The 24,802-nt window shown below is 43.6% G+C and overlaps 1 protein-coding gene across 7 annotated transcripts; it reads left to right on the top strand.

Annotated features, from left to right (window-relative positions):
- The first annotated feature begins 1,918 nt into the window (after positions 1 to 1,918).
- Positions 1,919 to 20,509, top strand: CLTA (clathrin light chain A). Of its 7 annotated transcripts, none has more exons than XM_074330716.1 (7): positions 1,919 to 2,272; positions 7,871 to 7,908; positions 9,379 to 9,496; positions 13,486 to 13,597; positions 17,907 to 17,960; positions 19,101 to 19,136; positions 19,834 to 20,023. In XM_074330716.1, exons 1-7 carry the CDS (start codon positions 2,056 to 2,058, stop codon positions 19,937 to 19,939), a joined length of 681 nt encoding a protein of 226 aa, XP_074186817.1. In that variant the 5' UTR covers positions 1,919 to 2,055; the 3' UTR covers positions 19,940 to 20,023. The 7 variants fall into 7 exon arrangements, with proteins under 7 accessions (XP_074186817.1, XP_074186818.1, XP_019584664.1 ...); XM_019729105.2 differs by lacking the exon at positions 19,834 to 20,023 and adding an exon at positions 20,058 to 20,509 and having other exon boundaries at positions 1,920 to 2,272; XM_074330717.1 differs by lacking the exon at positions 17,907 to 17,960 and having other exon boundaries at positions 19,834 to 20,021.
- Positions 20,510 to 24,802: the final 4,293 nt, after the last annotated feature.

Consider the following 24,802-nt stretch of genomic DNA (forward strand, 5'->3'; position numbering starts at 1 on the left):
ATGAAAATTTCTGGTATATTTTATAGCTTACACTATTAATAATTATGATGTCAATCCAAAACAAAATTTTAACATTCAGAGCCTATGGTCATGGGATGTGTTTTAAAAGTCAATTATATTTATGTTACAAAATTTTGTTACAAAGCAGTATGGTAAGTTAATCAATAAAAGTGTTTGAAGCACAAAATTCTAATAGGATAGAATTTAGGAGCAAGTGTTGGAATGTTAATATATGTTCATGGAACAAAAGTAAGAATCCCAAATTTCTTAATGTTAATGAAAAGCTTTGTCATGTATTTTTTAATAGATGATATCAAACCACTAATGTCTTTAGAAGCCATTGGATATATTTAAAAGAACAATGCAACAATTTCATTTGGAAGGATCAATATTTACAATATATTAGATATTACATCCCTTGCTACTTATTATTATGAAAAAATTTAATTTCAATTTATTTACTTTTACACTTATTTTGACATTCAATATTATTTTATATTAATTTCAGGAGTGCTAGCTTCGGCAGCACATATACTAAAACTTCAGGTGAGGCATAGTGGTTAGACATTGATATAATTTAAGAAGTGATCCCGCTGATTAGTCTAATACCAGGCACTATAGATGTCAATTTAAGAGTGTCCAAGAGGCACGTAGATTTTAAAAAATTCTTTCAGGAAGGGTATTTTTATTTTGCTTGGAGTTTATGGTGATTCTTGAATCTCTAGCTTGATTTACGTAATCAATTTTGAGACATTCTTAGCTCTTTTCTAATATTTCTCCATTCCCTCTCTCTTCTCCTTCTAGCTAAAATTCATGTTTTTAAAACCTGTTCTTCATATTCCATATATTTGTTATGCTCTTTTCTGTTTTTTCATCCTTTTGATTCTGTGTTTCAGCCCGGATATTTTTCTGCTCAACCTTCTTGTTCACTAATTCTCTTTTCAGCTATGTCTAATCCACTATTAAAATCTATCCATTGAATTTTTAAAATCAGCTCCTGTGAATTTTAGTTCTCAAATTTTTAAACTGTTGAAATTCTCATTTCCTTTTAATTCCTTGAACTCATTAGTCATAGCTATTTTAAAGTCTAGATAACACGATTATCTGAATCCCCTGGAATTTCTATTATAGGTCTGTCCCTGAGAATGTTTCTGAGCATGTTTTGGTTTCCTCTTGACCACTGACTCCCTGTGACTGATCCTTTTCCATACAGGGCCTCGGTTTCCTTATGAACTAGGTGTTCCCTTTGGAATTTTCCAGTTCTAGAAACTTCTGTCTAGCTCTGAAAAGACGTACTAGCTGCAAAAGGACTTTGTAAAAGGACATATATTCACCTTTTTATAAAAATACTATGGGGGAGAAAAATCATAGTGGATTTGAATTATTTGAATCAATCACATTTAAGTCAGGCTGCTCTACAGGAGAAAATCCAGGCTAGACGAAGGACTTAAGAAATACAAAATTTTTTAATAATTTTTTAAAAGTATAAAGCCGTGCGAGGATTCAGTCTTCCCAACAGTCCTGGGAGGGAGGCAGTGCAGGATTCTCGTTCCCATTTTACAAGTGAGGAAACCGAGGTTCAGAAAGCCTAAGTAGCTTGCCTCTTGTGTAATCGACCAATCATCGCCGCCTTAACTTTACCTCTAATCTCCGGGTTCAGCACTGCCATCCCGGGTCGATACAGTCCCAAAGCCCAGGCGAGAAAAGCTGCTTTAAACCGAGCGCCACTTACACTTAGCTCTGACCCACTAGGCTCAACGCCCTCGCCCTCGGCACTGTCCGAGTCACGAGTTTTCCTCGGGGTCCCGCCCCTCCTCCTGCTGATTGGGTAGCTCGTGACTACTGCTGTTCTCTGATTGGTTGTTACGTGTTCGGCTCTCCAATACCGCCTAGATCGACCGGATATAGGGGCAGGGTTTCCGCTTCCTCCTTCTTCCTCCTTTCGCTTGCCCGCTGAGCGGAGACGCCACCACAGCTGCTGCTGCCTGGCGGGGTGTCGGTGGGTTGGTTAGCTTGTCTCTCAGCATCGGTGTACTTACCGTTGAACTGCCGGTCATGGCTGAGCTAGATCCGTTCGGCGCCCCCACCGGCGCTCCCGGAGGCCCCGCGCTGGGGAACGGGGTGGCTGGCGCGGGCGAGGAAGACCCGGCTGCGGCCTTCTTGGCACAGCAGGAGAGCGAGATTGCGGGCATCGAGAACGACGAGGCCTTCGCCATCCTGGACGGCGGCGCTCCTGGGCCCCAGCCGCACGGCGAGCCGCCGGGGGGTCCCGGTGAGAATGCGGGCTCGTTTGGGGTGGGAGGACTTGTCTGGAAACTCAGCCCAGAATGGGTCTGAGAGCTCTGTGTAACTCTTCTTCTTGCTGAACGTGAGGTTGAGGAGTGCAGAGAGGAAACGAGACCCCAGCCCAGTCATGCAGAAACCTAGGCTCGGGACGCCTTCTTGGTTCTGTGTGCTCGAGCGCTCCTGGGCGCGGATGGAGCGAGAAAGCAAAGAAATAGGGTGATAGGCTAAGGAGCCCGAAGAAGTCCATTCAATTCCGGAACTTTTCATTGAGCGCTTGGTATTTCATGAGCCTCGCCTCCGAAGCTCAGCCGCATTGGCGCAGTTTGGCCAGGCATACAGGCAAGTCTGAGCCCATCACAGGACCAGTGATTAGGCAATGAGGGCAGAAAAAAAATAGTACCGTTTTTGAGATATACAAACAAAAATGGCAATGCAATAATTTAAGTACTTAAGGGATACAGAATGTTGGGTTATGGGGAGGGAAGGAGGAGTGAATAAGGAACTCCAGGAGGATGGTCTGGCTCTCGAGAAAGAAACTCCGGCCCAAGAGGGATAAGTTTTACCATTTGTTGAACATATTGTTACTGGCTAGGATTCCCGAAACTACATCCTATGGGAACACCTTTGGTAGGCAGTGTTGCCTAAGCAGAACCTAGATTAGCTTGGACCGATCTTCCAAGAGGCATAGAGAGAAGGTACTATGGCCTTTTCCCAGCCAAACTCAAGCAAAAAGCAAAAAAGGCAGTAGAATGCCGGTTTGACCTTTAAATGCCTTATCTGCCTGTGATGTTTAGAATTGTGGAGGTGAGAGGGAAAAACGAGTGGAAGAGATCTTTTCAATAGTACAGGGAAGTAGTAAATTAGCTAGAAGAAATGTGATGTGGCTTTGCATTTACTTTAAAAGTTGTAATTAAGAAGAATAGGGAACTGGTGGGGCAGATGGGAATGTTTGTACTGTCCTAAACTCAAACCTTCAGGGGCTAGGTGGGTAACATAAATGAGAGCAACATACTGTGAGATGAGGCTTTGGTGCACTAGAGTAGTGCTCTTCAGAAAAGCATTCAGACTCAGAAATCGCAAATTACTATGCCAAGCCAAGCAGTACCTTTGTTAGGGTATTGGGACGTAGTGACTGCTAGTTTGCAGTCTCTGAGTTTTTATACTATACCATGCTGCCTCTTAAGCAAATCAGCCCCCCAGTAAGAACATGTAATAAACCTGAAAATTACATGTGAACGTGTAATATACCTGAAAATGCAATTTATAGCAAGCAGGTTGGACTGAACTGGGCTGTGGCTGGGAGATGAAGTTGGCTTTATGTGATAAGGGGTTTTTGTTGTTCTTGGCTGGTCTTTAACGTTTGCCTAAGAATCATAAAATGTACTTTTTAGGTCCTTAGTTTACCTCCCTCATTTAATAGAAAATTGAGTCCTGCAGAGAAACGACTTGCTTAAGAAAAAGAGCAATAGCTGAGCCCTGTTTCCCCGCCCTTGGACAGTTTTTATGTCTGTCTTGTAGTGGGGTAAGAGACTGTCATTTCTGAAAGGCAATTGTGGCTGCCCTGGGTAGGACAGAGTTGGGAGAATCGGGACCCATAGTTAGAAGACTGTCCTGATTCAAGGACAGAGGATACCTTGCTCACTGCTGTAGCCTGAGTACTTAGCAGGCTGTCTGGCACATAGTAGATACTCACAAAGGAATGGGCAAAAATGTCAGATCCAAGGGTCCTATGCAGAAGCAGCAAATCTTGGTGATTGTCGCTTTGGAGCGGTGAAAGGGAGAGAATAGTGTTGGACACATGGGTCCCGTGTGCATCAGGCTTTCAGCAAAGGGAAGGAAGGGATGATTGCTGACTTCGTTCCTAGGAAGGACTTTCTTAGTGAAGTAAGCGTTTAGTGATTAAAAGCCAAATCTCTGATAGTGTAGTCGGGGTTGGTAATAGTGCAGTGGTCAGAAGGAAAAAAATAGTGCAGTGGTCAGCACTTCCTTTGGAGATTAGAGAACTAGTTGGTCTCTCCCTCTCCGTGTCTTTCTCCCTCTGTCTCTCCTCTCCCTCCTTACCTCTCCTTCCCTCCCTTCCTCTCAAAATTCTGTGCTGTCCTAGGCTGCTTTAATGTGAGTTTAACTTTGTGGTCTCAGGCAACATATATAACCGCCACCAGCGCCACTGCCCTGCCTCAGTTTTTTCTTCTGATAAAGGTGCAACTATACACCACGTAGGGTTGCTAGGATTACATTAGAGAGCACCTGTAAAGTGCTTACATACAGAACCTGGTATTATGATTACTACACATACAGTAACTAGCTATTATTATTTCTTGGGAGTAGGGAGAGAAAGGTATTACGAGACCTATAGGTTTTTGTGGGGCGGGGGAATGTGTTGAGACAAATTTTAGGAGGGAGTTCTGTATAGGATGTGTTACTTTACAAAGATTTATAAGCAGGAGGCTCTAACAGAGATTGAGGAGAGAGGAACATAATCTAAACTCCCTCAGCCTTGGGGGAAATGCCCAGGGAGGATGGAGGCAGGCAAAAACCAGAGGAGTTAGACCTGAGCCCTGGTTGCCTCCCTCAGTTGTCAGGAGAGGTGGAGTCATAAGTTTAGATGTGGGAGGTAAGCAGCTGCGTGAAGTGGCTTGGGGGATTGGAGAACAAGTGGTCAGGAAAGAGGCAACCTGGTTCTAGAGCTGTTAAAAAGCTCAATCACGAGGGCTGAGGAGGGAGGAGAATAGAGGCGATTAAGGAGCGGTCAAGAGACTGGCAGTGAGGCACTGTTTCTTATGTTCCTGACGAGTCCTTTCTTGGGAGAGAAAGAGGAAGAGAAGTGTGTGAATTAAAGGCAAGCTTTCCGGGAAGAGTCATTTTCTTGGTAGCAGTAGTGGAGAGAAGTTGAAGGAAATGTCATGCATGGTCTTCAGTAGTACTGTCTGTTTCCTGTATGCCAGGTTCTCTCCATACTTTCAGATCCATGCAGTAAGTAAGTCTGCAGGCTGGGTGGTGGTGTCATCCTGTTTCAGATGAGAACTGATCGTGGAAGTTAAGCAGTGATCCTAAGGTAGCAAGCTAATACACGGCTCCGCTGGAATTCAGACCCAGGTCTGCTTGACTTTCAGTGGTGGGGGAACATGGGAGGTTGAAGGTGTGTTTGGGAGTCTTATCTCTGGAAACGGATTCTGCCCCTTGTTTCTGTCCTGAAATGCCCTAGCCAGTTTCCTTCTGGAGCATCAAGTTCCTTAGCTTAGTTGTCCTAATAAATCAAGGCGCCTTAGATGTCCTGTCTGCATGTTTCTGTAGCAACAGCCGATCCTTTGACTTGGGCCAGTTGAGTGTCAGTACAGTGGTCCGGTTACTAGAAGAGTTCAAGCATTTGCCAGGGGGTGTGGCTGAGTCTTCTGACCTAAAGGACAGGTAGCATGTGACTTAGAGGAGATACGGGATGAGAATTGCTTCTAGTTTCGTGATGGAGTAGTGATCAAAGTCTCTCCTATTGGGAATGGCCCTGGGCTGGAGTATAGGCACTGGATAGTTGGTGTGTTTTCTGTAATATATTAACCAGAATGTCGGCCTGGCCAGACTAGCCATTGTAGGCGCTAGGATTTAAAATTAATCTCACTCTTCTGTCTTACACAAAAATAAATTTTAGGTAGATTAAAGAGAAACTTTTTTTTAAGTACCAGAAGAAAAGTGAATATCTCGATAGGAAAGGCCTTCAGCATAAAAGCAGATATAAAAATCATAAAGGATAAATTGATAGTGACCACATACAAGTTAAGTACTTCTAGGTGTTAAGTGTCATAAATCATATAAAAAGTCAATGGGGAAGTATTTGCAGTACAAGAGAACAAATAATACAGAGAGAATACTTAGAGATCAAAAGATAGCAGAAAATGGGCAAAACTGAGACAATTCAGTAAAGGAAATGAAATGTCAGGTAAGTGATTACCTCACAGAAAACAAGATTGGCATAACAAAGCCACCTTAAGGTTTTTGTCCTGCTATCAAATTAGCAAACATTTTTAAAAATGGTAAAACTCAGTCTTTAGGTCTGAGAAATGGGACACTCGTGTACTGATAGTAGTCATATAAATGGTAGGCCAAAGGGAGGCAAGTGGTTGGTTTAGAAGTCTTTAAAATATGTATCCTGTGACCCCGCAGTTCTCCATCAAGGAATTTATTACTGAGGAGCAATTGAATATGCCTGCCCCAAGTACTTTTATTAGTTTTTTGGTAAACTTTGCATTTCTAAAACTTTATAGAGTACTTTAAAAATTACTTGTGTAGGTAATTTAAAGTAAGAAAATGTCAGTGACCAAAATTAGAGAAACTCATGTTTGTACTATCATAAGTAAAGCATAGGAGTAAAATTAGGGAAATTAAGTTAAGAAAGGATAAGAAATGTGTTGAAATTATCAAGATACATAGCCAGCAATTGAAACGTAGATCAAAGCTGAGGTGGGTTGGTAAATGCGTAGATCCTGCAGTTTGTATTTGTGTCAAATTATCAGATGATTATCAGATGTGACTTCCTGGCTTGCTCAGGTATTGCACCACTATTTAAAAGCTGCTTATCTCAATACGTGCATTTAATATTTTTCTTATATATCTTTAACATAAAAATAAATTTGAGAGAAAATATTGTCATCATTATCTGCCCCTTCAAGAACACCTTATTAACTTCCAGGAACCCTCCGTGTATTCTAAGGCTGGTCATTTGCAAAGTGCTGATATTTATAGGTTTGTTGTGAGGATTAGAACTTAATGTATATAAAGCGTTTAACACTGTGTCTGGCATGTTGGAAGGGATAAGTAGTAGATGTCTTCATATTAATAAAGTTGAGAGTTTAATACTATAGATGAATATGCATTTAACTAACAGGATAGAAACCAATGGGCTGAGTGATGAAATTACATGACATTTTCTTCTGTCTCCATTTACAGTTTTTAAAAACCAAGGTTTTGGTATCAGGGAGACACACTGGGGAAATGATGTATAAAATTTTCAATACTCCCCAAGTCAAGAGGATGGTAATTGGAAAAAGCAAGAGAACCAAAAGAATGGATAAAATGTTAGGGTTGACTTGGGAAATGGGCATTTGAAATTGGATTTATAGGCATACCTCAGAGATACTGTGGGTTTTGCTCCAGACCACCACAATAAAGGGAGTATAGCATTAAAGGGAGTAATCTTTTTGCTGGTGGAGGGTCTTGCCTTCAATTTGTTAAAAAACAAACAAACGAGAGAAAAAACATAACATTTGTGAAGCGCAATAAAACGAGGTATGCCTGTAATCAGTTAGGAACCAAGACCAGAGGAGTTGTTTGATGTGTTACCTCTAAGCCAGAAAACAGAATCTCAGAAGCTTTTGGGCTTGGGGCATATTTATCCACATTTTGGTGAAGTCATTTTGTATAAGCACATCTTGGTTTCATTAACTACAAAGTTGTTTATTGTTATATCTAGTACCGGGATGGCCTGGAGTAACTTAGAGTACCTACAACATACAATACTACATTACACTCTGTAACCCTTTGGCCCAGCATTTGACCAGCTATGATTGACAGACTGCAATCTTATGTCTTACAGATGCTGTTGAAGGAGTGATGAATGGCGAGTACTACCAGGTACAGAGTATTATGATTATATTGAATGATAGTGGGCGAGAGTTTTCCTTTCCTGTGATTTGAATTGACTGACCTGGAAAGGACCCTACTCCCTTGACATTTTGGATGTATTATTAGCTGGTATGTTACCTGCCAAAGTAGAAGGATTTGAAGGGAAGTGACACTGGTAGAGCATTCTTTTACAGTGTTATTGATCTGGGCCTGGTGTTACCATCTTTATTCTCAAGAAATCACCCTTCATGGTGGTGATGATGATGATGATGATGATGGTGAATTTAAACACTGTCACCCACCATGTCAAGCACTATTTATACTTTATCTTATTTAATTCTCAACAACCTGAGGGACCTGTGTTGTTATTCCTGTTTCATAGATGAATAACAGGCACACAGGTTAAATCAGTAGACAGGTAACAAAGGCAGTATGTGGTGGGGCTAGCATTTGAACCTTTTAGATTGTATTGGGGGGTTCGGGGGGCTGGTATTTGTAATGAATACCATTATTTTCGTCTGTACCTCTAAACTTCCTCAATTTGCTACCCCTGCTTGCATTGGCTTAAACATAGAGAACTTACGAGTTTATATAATTGAAAGAGCCTTGAGCTAGGTTAGGTGTCCTCAGACCAAACTCTGACTCAGTTCTTCTAGGACTCTGGCTCTGCCTGCCGAGTGTGCAGTTTCATACTCAGGCTTTTTTCATCGTGGTGAAATGGCTGCAGCACTTCCAGGCCTCACATGTGCATGTCTTGTTATCTAGAACAAGACAGAGGTTTCTCCTCTTCTCCCACCCACCTACTGCATTTCCCTCTGGACCAACCAAGTAGTCACTGTGGCCTGCGGGACTAGCCTGGTGCCTCGCTTATGCCTGGGTTTCTGCCCATCCCTCAACCAGTTAACTGGCAAGAAGGGTGAGATTAGTCTAATTGGTTTAAACCAAAGGTGAATTAACCTTTTCTGTAAAGGGGCAGATAGTAAACATATTAAGCTTTGTGGGTCATACGTTCTCTGTCATACTACTCTCTTGCTACAACACGAAAGTATCCATAGACAGTACATAAAGGAATGGGCATAGCTGTGCTGTGGTAAAATTTAATTTTATAAAAACAGGCGGCCGGCCTGGACTGTAGTTTCCAGTCCCTGGTTTAGAATTTGGCCTTTAGAGTGAGACAGAAAACTGATAACACTGTTTCCTAGTAAGTCCACTACTCACCTCCCCGACTTTCCTTATCTTGCGCTCATGTCCCATTTATTAACAGATAGGGTAACAACTATGCTGCCTCCTCCTGGGTTGTGAAGATTAAGTGCAGTAATACTGAAAGCGCCCTTGCAGCATGTAGGGTTGTGTTAATGCTGAGGTACCTTTAACATTTTACAGCTGTCAGTGCTGTACATAACCAGGGGTTCTAATTGGAAGTGCCTTTCAGGAAGGAGTTGTGGGTACTGATAGAGGACAATTGTGTTTTGTTTTAAGGAGAGTAATGGTCCAACAGACAGTTATGCAGCTATTTCACAAGTGGATCGATTGCAATCAGAGCCTGAAAGTATCCGTAAGTGGAGAGAAGAGCAAACGGAACGCTTGGAAGCCCTTGGTAAGGAATCCCTTTCTGTCTGTGGGTGTCTGTTTTCAGTGGAATAATTGATCTTGACTCTACTTTTATCCCTTTTTAACTTGAATTAGCCATAGTGTCCTTGTCTAGTCTTTGGGAAGATCTCCTCCTCGGCCTGAAGGTCACAAGGCTCCCCACATGGAGATGCTTAATCACAGGCAGTTATGTAAGGACTCGGGCAGCCCAGAGAGCCACCATGTGCATCCTCAGGAAGAGTGAGGCGGGGTGTGGAAAGGAGCCGTGGACTTGGGGGGAAAGACTGGGTGTAATGCCCAGCGTTAACTCTTACCAACTGTGGGCTCTTGCTTACCCAAACCTTGCAGAGTCGGTGTCTTCACCTGTGGAATAAGATCAATGTTACCAACCCCAAGGGTTTTCAGAGGTGGTATTTTTGAGAATGCTTTGGAAACTTGAAGGTGTTATATCCATGTCAGAGACTTAATAGTCCATTATCATTTGAAGGCTGAATTTAAGGTAACACTTAAGGGGAAAATGTGAGGTATGTTAGGAAACACGTACAGTTGGTTTGCTTACCCTACTATCCTTGGAAGGTAAGTTTTTACATTTTTATGGATGAGAAGAGTGAGAAGCATAGGTACACTAAGTTTTTGAATCACACAGCTAAGAAGTATGAGAGTCAGAATTTCAGCTTCAGTCTGCCCTGCTTCAGAGTCCGCACCCATCCTTTTAGCCACATGCATTTAGTGTATCCCATCTTGCCGGGCAGGCTGAGCCCTTGACCAGTGCCTGCCGCCAGCCTGGCCTTTGGTGTCAGCTGTTGTTCAGTCAATCAGGAGAGACTTGATATCTGTACATGCAAGTTGGAGAGGTATGGCAGAATGTGGGGATGATATCCACGAGTATTCTTTTCTCAACTTTTTATTAAAATTTCAAACAGAATAATAGAAAGAGTAAAATGAACATGTGTACCCTCTAGAATCAGTAATTAACATTTTGACGTATTGGTTTATCTTTATATAAATGAGGCATGTATGTGTATGTTTTATACACACACATGTGTATTATGACTATACACACAATTTTTTTCTGATCTCCTTTTAAGATACAGATATCACATACTTCGTGCCTAAATATTGTACACTTAGAAATTCGATGTTCTGCTATGTAACCACAATGTCAGCATTATTAGTCCTTCTTGGGAACCACTGAACTAGTGAAAACATGACTCCTATTTTTCAGAAGGGGTAACTGACACCTAGAAATAGGAAGGGACATGACCCGGATAACACAGCCAATTAGTGTAAAATCTGTTGTCTCTCCAGCCCAGCCTATGTGGCTTTCAGAGCATAGGGCACACTTGTTTGAACCTTTACAGCACTAACCAGTAGTTGTGTCAATGATGATGGAAATATGCTGTATCTGTGCTTTCCGGTATGGTAGCCACCAGTCACGTGTAGTTATTAAACACTTGAAATGTGTCGAGTATGACTGAGAAACTAATTTTCAGATTTCATTTAATTTTAATAAATAACCGCATGTGGCTAGTAGCTCCTATCGTGGATAGTGCAGCTTTAGAAAGATGAAATAGGTCTTCATGATGCTGGCAGCTTCAGTCCTTGCTTGTTCTTTGTATAGCTCTTCGTAATAGGCTTAGAGGCAAGATTTGGCTGGTATTAGTACTACTGGAATATTTTTCATGTTACAGAACTCAACTTGATCTTTCCCCAAAGTTTAGCAAAGTTGTCTTCTCCATGGAGAGAGTACACTTCGGTGTTTGGAAAAATTGTGGTTTCCTTTTCAATTATCACATTGGACACTTGTGTTCTGATTGTATCAGATTAAATTTGTCCATGAACTAGGTGTTTCTTCATGTTTACCTTTTTTTCCTTGCAAGAACTATGAGAAAGCACAAGATGCTAAGAATAGAGAACCAGTGCCAGTGGTTTTCAGCTTAGCTACTGGCTGTTCTCAGATAATTTTCTGTGAACAGTAATGCGGATGGCCAGAGGAGAAGATAGCTGTCAGTGTGCCCTGCTGTCTGAGGGGACTCTATATCCTTCCCTCCCACTTTTCCCTCCCAGATGCACAGAGATTATATTACAGTTTGGATCTTTGTATCATCAAGCTAAGCATTTAAGAGGTCTAAATTCTTATTGCCAGTGTCACTTCATAAATCTGTAAAAGCAAGAAGTCAGTATAAAGAAGACTGTTTTATGCAGTGTCTACAATTTGTGCAGGTGGATACAATTTTTATTTAAATAAAATTTTGAGAGATATTTTGTTCCTACTATATAATAACATTTAAAAAATTATCAGCCTACACAGAAAGAAAATACTCTTCAATCAAAAATAATTTTTTGGAAGTAATTTCACCACTGTTGAAAAGGAGACCTTGCATTTTAACTTTGGTATTTTTTAATTGTCCACATGTCACCATCAGCCCATGGTATCTCTTATTCCACATACACTTAATGTCATGGACAGACACACATCAGAAGTACACTCTGTATACTTGTCATCAATGGAGAGTCTGAGTAAAATAATTCTAGTGAGCGATAGGTCACCTTCTGATAAGTTAGATAACAGATAACGGTAAAAAGTTCTTTTATAATCTGGAACTGTGGGGGAGCTTCTGGATGCTAATGCTATTTCTAGTAGTTACAGACTGCTTCCTGCAGGTTGTTCTTATAAGACATTTCTTGCAAAGGCCCTAAAAACGCCCCAAAATGCTTAATTGCTTCTTCCAAGTGGTTCTTTTCCACCACCACTGCTCCCCCCCCCCCCCCCCCAGGACACTACTAACTACAGGCTCTGGCTGCACTGTCTAAACTGTGGTCAGGATCAGTGGTGACCACCTTCTAGTCACATCTTGTGGTTATTTCTAGTTATTTCTAGGCTTGCTTCCCTTTCGCCCCTGAGACAGCAGCATGAAGTAAGAACATGAGCTTCAGAGTTGGACCTCGGTTTGAATCTTGGCTTTGCCACTTACTGTAACCTTTACGAAGTCTTCGCATATTTTCTGAGCTGTAGTTTTTCTCACTGCTGAATATGATACGAGTTTACCTTCTTGGGATTGTAAACATTAAATGAGACATCTACAAAACACCTGCCAGAGAGAATGTCCCAAGAACATGTTTCAAGTGAAGTATCAGGGTAGCTTCAAGTGTCAGTTGCAGCAGTAGCTCTGACCTATATTTCTCTCGCACTATCTACTGACATGTCTCTGGCTAAATGTCTTAGGAAAACCCATATTTAGTCCTGAGAAACTTCCTGCTAGGTGTGCATTTTCTCCCTGTAACTTCTAGAACCTTGGGGTAACTGTTAATAGTGATCCCCCACGCCCTGCAATTCTCTCCATTGGAGTTTCTCTTTTCATTTTATCCAGCTCTGCCGCACACTCGCTCTGTATCTAAGCAGGAATAGATATTTTGTGGTCCCCTCAACTCAAACATCTCTATTCTGCCATCCCTGGTTGCTGAATCCTCTCTGCCACTGGTATTCCTAATAGCTCCCTGCTTCATAGAAGTGCTTCTCCCATATTTAGTTAAGAGAGTGTGTTTTACAAAACCATTCTCCACCTGGGTTGTGGAATAGTTTGTGAGAAGATTTTGTGAAAAGACTATGAATAGTCCACCCTGAACTAATATTGGTAGCATTATTAAAGAATCATCCATAATTGCCTTTTCCCCAGTTGGTGCCTCCAAAGGCTTTTTTTTATATTAAAAGTTAGTATTTCCACTCCCTCCCCACAAAATAAACACCCCAAAATAGTGATCCACTAAGGTGTCAGTGGACTGGGATAAGACGTGGTCAAACTCCTTGAGTAGAATCACTAAGATCAAGAGCTGGTTGTACAAATGGAAAACAGAATTTTATCTTCTGTCCCAACTATTCTCTCTCCAGCACACAAACCTGCACACAGCATAAACATGATACGACCAAAAGAGACTGATGAAATGAACTTGAATTTGTGTTGGTTTCATTTATATTTCTTTTACTTTTCTTCACAGATGCCAATTCTCGGAAGCAAGAAGCAGAGTGGAAAGAAAAAGCAATAAAGGAGCTGGAAGAATGGTATGCGCGGCAGGACGAGCAGCTACAGAAAACAAAAGCAAACAACAGGTCAGTCCATGGTGCTTCTAGCACAGCTTGTTTTCCGAGATTGAATCAAATCCACTTCCAACGGCCAGTGTAGTTTCTCAGCTGCTGACTCGTTTAGTATGAAATGTCTTTGAGGGTTTTTGAAAAAGTGCTTAAAACATAAGCATTGCAAGTCTTTTGAGTCTTGTGAGCATAATTCAGTCTTACAGCCATTCCAGTTATAGTGCGTTTAGCTCTTCAACTAAGAGTTTGGTTAATAGGCACCACCTGTAATTGTATGAGACAGCAAAAGGAAAAGTTACTTCATGGATCAAGTCCACACGTATAAGTGGAACCCTGAAATGAAAGGCTGCTTTCATGACTATACCAGGGTCTCCTCTGGGAGGGACTGATTATAGATTTGGTCATGTTGCGTCCCCTAAATACATCCCTGCCTTCTGAAAGCTGCCTGGAGAGGTCCTTTGGCAGGGAAATGTGCTTTGTAATTAGGTAGCCAAGGATGGTCGTCCAACACAGTGATTTCAGAATTAAGGGTTCTCTGGTACTTATCTATGTCTAAGAAAATCCCGAGTTGACTTATAAAATGCTCTTTTCAGAATTTATTCACTCACTGAAGGTTAAGTAGTTGTGGGAGAAAACATTCTCCCATCACCACTGATCAGAGGCTGTGGGCTTTAATGCTCCATGTTTTGAGTTCACTTGGAAGAAGCTCAGAAAGAGAGGCGGAGGCAATGCTGCCCGCCTTGGTGTAAGTCAGTGGGCTTGCTTTGCCTGCTGGACTCAGACTTTACTCCCTTCAGTGTAAAGACAGGCCAGACTGGTCTTGGGATAGTTTTGGTTTTCAGAGTAAAGAGACTTCGGTTCCTGTTCTCCGGGGTGGAAATGGGCTTAAGTGCCCTTGTCTCTGTCAGCAATATTAGCTGGAAATCTGCCAGAAAAGAGGGAGCTGACTGCTTTGCCAGCCCGCCCGTGCCCTGTGGGGCACCTGTGACAGAACAGATGGCTGTTTGTACAGCAGTCTGCAGCTCCCTGTCTCCTGTGGCCGCCCCTCATGCCAGGCTTGAGCGTCTGTCCTGGCCGCCTTCTGTGGAGGACGCATTCTCGTGTTTGTTGGGTTCCCTTTGAAGTTCTGTGCTAAGTACGGTGGGGACTGCTCTCAGGCTTGGGCCCTGACATACTGAGGGTAGGATTAGCTTCCGGGCTTCTGCTGAGCTTGTGGTCAGTTTGAAGTGCTGGCAGGTCCAGGCTCCTTTATCCTGTCCTCCCTCAAGATGGTTTCCCCCAGATGCAAGTTCACATCTCTCCAGAAAGATGAATGGGTGCTTCGTGCAAGCACCGCGTGAGGCCATTTCCCCTAGCGAGTTGCCTCAGCCCATGAGTCAGTCCACTTTGAAGTACTTGGTAAAACTGGGCTGACCCTCCCTCTTACGGGTCCCTGAGGCTTAAGTTGACATTCAGATACTTAGACTTAAAAAATGATTATGTTGGGAACAGGCTTCCCATTAGAGTTTTGCTAAACTGTATCCCTTCTGTCTGTATACAGAATCAGTTGTCCTTGAAGAGAGTAATTACACCATTTTTAGGAGCTGAGTCTTAAAGGTTTAGTCTCCCCAGGCATTGATTTAAGGGCTTCGTACCTTTCTTTATGTAGAATTATGGAATGTTGGGTTGGGTGGTTTCATAGATAAACCTCAGGTTTCAGAGAGGGGAAGAGACTTAAATTTACCACTTAATTGAGAATTTGAGCTGTTTAGAGACCAGGTCACTTGTGTTGTAGAAACCTTGTCTGACCCTGAATGTGTAAAGCTAGTGGCACACTAGCCACTGTCACTGGAGTTCCAAGACAGAGGGATGGTTTTTATTTACATTTTCTGCCAATGATTCTTGTGGGCGGAGGTAGAAGCCACTTTGGGTGACTTCTCCAGGGATTTTGACATTGTTGATGGCTCCCCCTGCCCATCCATGTTTGACTCAAACATTAGAGTCCCGCGGGACTAAAGGAGTAAGTCCCATTTTTATGTGTAAAGTGACTTATCTTTCTCATTGTCTGTCCACAGGTAAATAGTGAATATTTTGAGAAAAGAAAATGAGGGTGTTCATTTCAAGCGATGTCATTCTCCCTGGGTGACTCCTGTAGCAGGTGGTGTTTGAGGGGGACCACAAAGATAAGGCAGAAAGGCAGAGAAGTTCGAAAGAGGAGACTCGGAAAGCAAGGGCCTGCCTGTTTTTATGAGTGTCATCAGGCTTCCTGCCTTCCAGATGCTCTCAGCTGCAGCTGGCAGAGCACATCTGTGCCAGGCTCTGCTGTGCGGTGGGCGGACCACAGTCAGTAGATGTCGCTCTCGAGGCATCTCTAGTCTGGCGTCAGTCTTCAGGCTGCATTTCCCTTCTTTTACCCCAAGTAGTGGCCTAAACGTCTCTGCACAGGTGTCATGAATTATTAAGTGACAGCCTGTGGGAAAGAATTCTCTTTTCTTAGGAGCAAGTCAGGTGAGTTTAATCATCGAGAACCACTCGGAATATGTCCCTTTCCAATCCATAACAGAAACAGCTCCCCTTTTACCTCTTTCAAGGCTTGTAAAAGTTTGGGAACGCCAGATTCCCAGTGAAGGCAAACATTTTTTCCATGACAGCTCTGGGCTGTTTGTGTGTTGGCCTCCTGAGCGCCCTGTGGTCAGGCCGGAAGGCATTTCCCCTTCTCTTCCCTGCCAGTAGGCTTCCCTGAGCCCTTCCTCCCTTGCCCGAAGGCCACTCTGTCTGGTGGGTGAAGAACAAACAGGTTGGAGGGGCCGCCTGTGTTGACTGTGTGTGTTTCTTCCCTTTGTCCTGGTTCTGTAAGCGGCCGAGCTGTCACAGACAAGCTCTTTAGTCTTGGGGCTAAGCTGCAAAGGAGCAAAAGCCTAACATTCAAGCTTTTGTTGTCTTAGCCTTGACAGGAGTCATTAAACCTTTATTTTCTGTAGAAGCAAGTACACACTGAAATTGATTAGGTTTAGTCCTTTGTGTCAACTAAAAGGATTATGGGTTTACAAGCTGGCCTGCTTTTCCTTTCCCTCCCACTCATTCGGCCCACAAACAGCTGTTTTCCTGCTGACTCACTTTGAGTTACAATCAGGCTGTTTTTGCTTTCTTTAAATTTCCACAAAACACCTATGTAGAAACCAAAATGGTAAAGAAGGAAGGGTATGTGTGAGTTTAAAAATAAACTGAAATTAAAATTACTAGAATTTCCTTTCAAATAAATACGTGATCTTAGGTTAATAACCAGGCATGATTGTCCTTTAAAAAAAGGCCCTCCCACTCCTGTGCCTCGAACTAATCTGGCAAAGGACAGGGTAAGACTCCTTGAGGGAGGCGAGGTTGGTTCCCTGCCCTGCCCGCCCACCATGGACAAGGTAGGCAGCCTGGGGCCTCAGAGTCTAGCCAGCTTGTCCCCTGCAGTGTAAATTCCACTCAGCATGCCCTCCTCCCCTTTCCTTCTTGTCCCAGAGCCCTATCATTTTGCTCCGATCTGTGCAAGTTAAGGAGGGATGAAGTTCTGGCTTCTGGGCTGCACCTTGTCAAAGCAGTGAAGTCTGGCATGGACTGAGCGGACAGCCGTACTTCAGGGTACACAGTGCCAGAGCCAGAACTCTTGTCTGTAGTTCTTGCCACCAGACCACTTGCCTCCGGCTGCCTTTTTTCTAAGGTGGGAATTTGGAAATGACCATATGTGTTCCTAGGATACTGAAAATTGATCCCACTCAGCCAGTGTGGGAAGCAGTAGTTAGATAATCCAAGATAAAACTGGCTTTGGGACCTAATGCATCTGGTGTGTGGCAGCTCTGAGGTCCGGTGATAGTGACTGAGGCTGGCAGGAAGCTGGCATGGCGTCCTGGGCACTCCCCAGCCGGAGGAAGTATTACTGTGCAGTGAGAAGAGGCAGGCAGCTTGGTTGTGAGTTCTGCGGCCCCTGTTGGCACTGGCTGCTGAGCGAGATGCTTCATCTCAGCCTCTCCCCTCATCTGTGAAGTGCTGAGAACGCTCAGTGTCCGAGCTTGTTGGGGTTAAGACTGAACCAACACAATGGCTATAAAAGGGCTTAGCTCGTAAGTGGGTGCTTAGGAAATGCTTGTTGTGGCCCGGGGTGAACCCCCCTGGGGAAGGCCAGTGGGAAGCCTTGCCTACTGGTCTCCAGTGCTGGAAGCCTTGCTGGGTTAGGATGGAGCCTTGGGAACAGCTCCCCGGAGCACAGCTGCGCCTCTATTGTGGATTTGAGATGTTTCTGCTTCTCAATGTTCTCTCTTTTTTCCTGCCTGCTTGCCTGCCTTTTGGATCTCTTGCTGTCTAGGGTGGCAGATGAAGCTTTCTACAAACAACCCTTCGCTGACGTGATTGGTTATGTGTATGTTGCAAAACTAATTCCTTTTCTTGTTTTCTTTCTACTTTTCATTTAGAGTTAATGTTCCTTTTATGTCACAAGTTGCTTTGCTTTTTAAATGATTGCAAATTGGCACTGTGGGGGCTGCCTAAGACTTGATTAGCTGGGGGTACGATCCATTGATTGTCTTGCAGAATCATGATTCCCTGCAACTCGGCCATTTTTCGTATTGGGGTTTTGGAGGGAAGGAAGCTGACTTCCTTTCAGAATGTGGGTCATTTGTGATCTTGTCTGGGAAGGTTTGGGGAGTGGGGTGGGGTCTGAGCACTGCTGCTTCCCTATCCCAGGTAGGAAGGAGGGTGGACGTCCCAGGTTGGGGAGCCAGTGGGGGCAGCGTTTTCCACACTTGGTTCCTTCAAAGAACATAGAGTTGGTTGTCTCCCTTGGGCAGAAGAGTCCAGAACAGGGTGGTTGTCCCCAGTGGGGGCCTCTAACTGTGTCTCTGTGGTCTCGCATGTCGTTCTTTAGTGGCCCGCTTCTGATGCCCTGTCTCCTCACCCTTGCAGAGAGGCCCCAGCTTTGAAGCTGAGATAGCGAAAGCTATCTGGTACGGGCCACTTGGGCTTCCCCCCGAAAGAACACTGCATCTTCTCTGGAAAAGCTTATTTAAAAGAAGTTTTCTTTAAGATTCCTGTTATCACAGCAGTATTGCTGAGGACTTGGAAACAGTTCAGTTTGCTCCATCAACATTAGGACTAGCTTTTGATTAAAGAGAGATGAGGGTGGAATGGAGAAAGAGGAATTTGTGGGGAGGGTGGACCACAGGCTGAGGGCTTGTGACTGAGCTGTTCATCCCATTAGAAGACAGAACTGGGTTTCCTGGGCCCCCAGATGTATTTGCAATGAGACTTGTGAAATGCTGGACTTACAGGTGGTGTTGGATTTGATTTTTGCACATTCTCTCTGGAGTAGAAATGGAGACTGCAAAGGTCGAGTCTGGGTTTGCTGGGCAGCAGGGTGGCCCAGCAAAGCCAGCTGCACGTCCCCAAGCGTAAACAGAGCGGCAAGGGCATGTCTAGCTTACAGGCCATCTGCATTGAGCTCATTCTCATTTTCTATATCTGACCTAAAGTTTCTCTCCTTGTTTTTCTTTTCACCTTTAAGCACAAACATAAACCATCCTTGCTACAGCCTAGAACAGTTAAGTAAATCTTTCTCACTGCCCCTAACTGTGTGTGCCATGCAGTCGCAGTGTTGTAGTGGCTCTGGCTTCAGCGGTGTTTGCCACGGCCATCCCTGTGAGTGCCACCCTGTCCCCACAGACCAGCCATCTCCATCGCTTTTGCTTTGCCCGTGGTGCTTGTCGGAGTAGATGAACATAGTGCGTCTTCCCCCTTTTTACCACTGTCCTTTTGGGCTGTAGCTCCCACCAGCTGCTTCTCAACTGTGGGTGGGCCGACCTTGACTGAGAGAATGTTGGAGCAGCGTCCCACCACAAAGCACCTACCACTGACTGGCTCTCCAGCCATTGGGTGCCCACCGCTGCCACAGTGTGCCGGGTGGCCCAAGGCACCTGGCTGGAGGGAAAATGGCTGAACTGGAGAATGTCCCAACAAACCCCTTCCAGAATGGCTTTAGTCTCTAGTGCTTGCTAGCATGGGAGCTTGTCTTGAATTTCTTTGGATCTGCCCTGTTTCTCTCCAGCCTTACGAATAAATCCAGAGGCTATTGTGCAATGACCTGTGGGCTTTTTAGAAGTCTCTAAATTTACTTGAAACTTAGTACAGCCCAACATAAACTACTGTTCAAGTTCTTGACCAGCCTGCTGCTTTGCTCTTAGTAATGAAGACAGTGTAGCGGGCTGAGGACTTGCTTGTTTAATGCTCTGTATCAGCAGAGATGGACCAGAGCGAGAGCCTGAACCAAACACCTGTATTCCACCATTTTACACGGCAGTCCGGGCACCCGTGCCTAGGAGAGCTGACCACGGCCAGAGGCTGTGATCCTTTGGAACACCAGAATGCCAGGCATGAAGACACAGTCACTTCTGTAACAAGGCAGCCACCAGGTAGCTCACCGGAGGTTCTGCATTAAACCAACATATTTTGTTGTTGCTTCCAGGGCAGCAGAAGAAGCCTTTGTAAATGACATTGACGAATCGTCCCCAGGCACTGAGTGGGAACGGGTGGCCCGGCTCTGTGACTTTAACCCCAAGTCCAGCAAGCAGGCCAAAGACGTCTCCCGCATGCGCTCTGTGCTCATCTCCCTCAAGCAGGCCCCCCTGGTGCACTGAAGAGCCACCCTGTGGAAACACTACGTCTGCAGTATCTTAATCTTCCTCGGTGAAGCTCTTCACAAAATTGGATTAATTATGTTGAGTTCTTTTGGACCAAACCTTTGTCTTTAGAGTTGATCATTGTGATTGCATGTTTCTTCCTTCATCTGTGCTCTCCCTGGCATTCAGAGAGGAGGGGCGGAGGTGGCGGAGGAAGGGAGGGAAGCCTCCCAGCAGTAGCCTCGACCTGTGCTTCTGTGCATTATTCTGAGAATAAATTTCTGTTTCAAACAATAAACGTGAAGCTTCATTATTTACCTCAAGATACGCTGCAGTTTGGAGTGAGGTTTGAAGGGAGGAGGAATTTACTTCCATCATTTCTAGGGCTGAAGAGGCACAGCCCTTGGGCATCCACCCGTCTTGAACTAAAATGCTCCGAGTCTATAATAGGATTCCATGGGAGTTTCCATTTGAAAAGGGAGTTCCAGGGCTAAAGTGAACCCCATGTTGCCCACCTAGATAGAGCTCTGTGAATTCTCCTCACCAGCCTAAAGACATTTTCACCCAGATGGCTCGTGTTTGTCATTGTCCCTTACTTCAGGGTCTCGGATAGATTTCAGTGGGGGGGGTCTCTGGGGTCTACAGTGAGAACTTGACTCCTCTGCGTTACACCTGAGTCAGGATGGCATGAGAGTGTGGCTGGCCCCATTACTCCGGATTCCCCTAGTGCTCTGCTCATATCTCTATTGTCAAATCCTTTATCTACAGCTTGCTGGCCAGGACTGTAGCCACTAGGCACATGTGGCTATTTGAATCAAAATTAGTTAAAGTGAAAAATGACATTCTAGCCCTTATTACATTTCCTATGTTCTGGCCATGTGGTTAGGTATTATATGAATGGCAGAGCGTAGATCATAGAACATTTCTATCCTTTCAGAGACTAAAGCCGTGTGTCAGAAATCTTCTTATAGTTCCCTGATACTATTTCCAAGTTGGAGATTGATGTAAACTCCTGTAATACCACACTCGGGACAGGGGTGGGGTGGGGATGGGTAGGTCTTGCCATTGCCAAGAGGGAAAGTCCACCATCTCCTATGGTAATTGTGTCTGGAGGAAAGAGGAACCCTCATTACTTTTCCACCTATTTCCCTCCTTCCAAGTGTAGTTGGGCATTCGTTGATCTGGCCCCCAGTTCCGGTCTTGGCTCATTTCTCCCCTTTAGCCACCCCAGACTGCAATCAAGCAATCGCTGTTGTCCACCACCTATTTGTTACTTCTGGGCCATATTAATGCCATTCAAAATGTCAAAATCCAGTTTAAGAATTAGTTCAAAGGCCACCTGCACAGAGCCTTCCCTTAGTCCCTCCTCTGAGCTCCCACAGCTCTCCTGTGCAGGGCAGCTTACCTTTGGTATTATCTTGGTGGTGTCGTCTGGGTTGGTTTTTGCTTCTCACACCATATGGGCTTCTTGAGGGTGGATGAGGTTGTGAAATGTCAGTAAAGTCTGACATTCCTCAGATCAAGAGGTGACTGGATAATAGGACAAAAGTAAAGCTATGTGACTTCCCAGGCTAGGTCATAAAAGGCAATGCTGCTCACAGCTCGTCTGTTGGAACACCCAAGTTGGTAGTCCTTGAGCCACCACATTAAAAGCTCTACCACCCTGAAGCTGCCATGCTCTGAGGAAGCCCAAACCAGCCCACATCGCGATACCCTGAAACTACAAGCAGAGAGAGAGGCCTAGTCCCTAGTAAGCCAGCCTCCTGCTATTCCAGCTCCAGCCACTAAGTGCATCAGACACCTTGGATCAGAATTACCAAGTAGAGCCTTTCCCAAATTCCCGATGCACAGAAACCCTGAAAGAGAATGATCACTGTTGAAGGCTCTTAAATTTTGAGGCGGCTTGTTACACAGCAGTAGTAATGGGATCGCTGCTAAAGCCTACATTACCCACGTGGGGCTTCATGGGAAGGAGGGGGAGTTGGTCCCAGGAACTCAGTGAGTGCTCAACATTTAATTTCAAACCTCTTTCTTGGGGCCACTTTGCTTTTTATGCCATTTTAAGTATTTTTTAACATAGTGCTGGAAGTCCTAGCTAAAACAATTAGGCAAGAAAAAGAAAAGCCATCCACATTGGAAAGGAAAAGCAAACTCATTATTTGCAGGTGACATGGTGTTATATATAGAAAACTAAAGACTCCACAAGACGCTATTAGAATAAATGAATTCGGTAAAGTTGCAGGACACAAAATATACAGAAATCTGTTTCTGTACACTAATAACAAACTTATCAGAAAGAAAAGTTAAGAAAACAATCCCATTTACAACTGCCTCAAAAAGAATAAAATACCTAGGAATAAATTTAACCAAGGAGGTAAAAAACCTGTACACTGAAAACTATCAGACATTGGTGAAACCAAAGAGGACGTAAATAAATGGAAAGATATTCTGTACTCATGGACTGGAAGAATTAATATTGTTAAAATGTCCATACGACCCAAAGCGTTCTACAGATTCAGTGCAATCTCTATCAAAATTCCAATGGCATTTTTCATGGAAATATAGCAATTCTAAAATTTATATGGAACCACAAAAGGCCTGAATAGCCAAAGCAGTCCTGAGAGAGAACAAAGCTGGAGATATCACACTCCCTGATTTCAAACTATTAGACAAAGCTATGGTAATCAAAACTGTGGTATTGGCATAGAAACAGACACATCAATAGAACAGAACAGATTACCCAGAAATAAACCCACACAAACATGATCAATTAATTTATGACAAAAGAGCCAAGAATACGCAATTGAGGAAAGACAGTCTCTTCAGTAAATCATGTTGGGAAAACCAGACCACAATCTTAACACCATACGCAAAAATTAACTCAAAATGGATGAATGAATGTAAGACCTGAAACTACAGAAAAATTCCTAGAAAACAGGCAGCAAGCTGCTTGACATTGGTCTTGGCAATGATTTTTTGGATTTGACACCAAAAGCAAAGGCCACAAAAGCACAACTAAACAAGTGGGACTGCATCAAATGTAAACGCTTCCACACAGCAAAGGAAACCATCAACAAAATGAAAAGACACCCTCCTGAACGAGAGAAAATATTTGCAAATCATGTATCTGATAAGGAGTTAATATCCAAAATAATATAAAGAACTCATACAACTCAATAGAAAAACAAAACAAAACAATCATTAAAAAATGGGCAGAGGATCTGAATAGACATTTTTTCCAAAGAAAACAAACAGACAGGCACCAGGTACATTATTGATGCTCAACGTCACTAGTTATCAGGGAAATGCCCATGAAACTGCAATGAGATACCTCACACAGAATGGCTGTTACCAAAAAGACAAGAGATAACGTACTGGTAAGGATGTGGAGAAAGGGAAACCCTCGTGCACTGTTGGTGGGATTGTAAATTGGTGCAACCACAGTGGAAAACAGTACGGAAAAAATAAAAATAGAACTATCATAAGACCCAGCAATTCCACTCCTGGGTATTTATCTGAAGAAAACAGAAACACTAACTAGAAAATATATCTGCACCCGTGTTCATTGTATCATTATTTACAATAGCCAAGATAATGGAAACAACCTAAGTGTCTATCGAGAATAGATAAATTGTAGGCGGAGTGTGTGTGTGTATATGAATATTATTCCTCCGTAAAGAATGAAATCTTGCCATCTGCGACAACATGGATGGACCTTGAAGGCATTATGCTAAGTGAAATACGAGAAAGGAAAATACCGTTTGACCTCACATATGGAATCTTTTAAAAAAAACCCAAAAACCTCCTGGAGGACAGATTGGTGGTTGCCAGAGGTGAGGGGTAAGGAGTGGGTGAAATGGGTGAAGAAGGGGGCGGACAGGTGGCTTGGTTAGAGCGTGAGCTCTGGGCAACAGGGTTGCAGGTTCAATTCCCACATGGGCCAGCAAGCTGCGCCCTCGAAAACTAGACTGAAGACAATGAGCTGCCGCTGAGCTTCCAGAGAGGCGGCCGGATGGCTCAGTTGGCTGGAGCGTGGGCTCTCAACCACAAAGTTGCCTGTAGCGCGCTCTCCACAACTAAGATCGAAAGGACAACGACTTGGATGGGGGCTGATGAGTCCTGGGAAAAACACACTGTTCCCCAATAAAGTCCTGTTCCCCTTCCCCAATAAAATCTTTAAAAAACAAAAAAAGAAATGGGTGAAGAAAGCCAAAGGGTACAAACTTAAAGCTATAAAATAACTAAGACTTCCAGCTATAAAATAACTAAGTCATTGGGATGTAATGTACAGCATGACAAGTATAGTTACTACTATATCACATATTTGAAAGTTGCTGAGAGAGTAGATCTTAAGTTCTCATCACAAGAAAATTGTGTAACTGTGTGGTGACAGATGTTAACTAGATTTATTGGGATCATTTCACAATACATTTTAAAACTATTTACATAACAATGCTTTTTATTATCATTTTTTTCCTTTTGGTTAAGAAATCTATATTAGATGCCTTAAAGAAGTTATAGGACCTTCAAAAAGTAAGCAATGCAACAATATCAATCTATCCTGGGAAGGGAAATGCTTTTAGCTAGTGAG

This window comes from Rhinolophus sinicus, linkage group LG04 (genome assembly GCF_036562045.2).
Source record: "Rhinolophus sinicus isolate RSC01 linkage group LG04, ASM3656204v1, whole genome shotgun sequence".
NCBI lineage: Eukaryota > Metazoa > Chordata > Mammalia > Chiroptera > Rhinolophidae > Rhinolophus > Rhinolophus sinicus.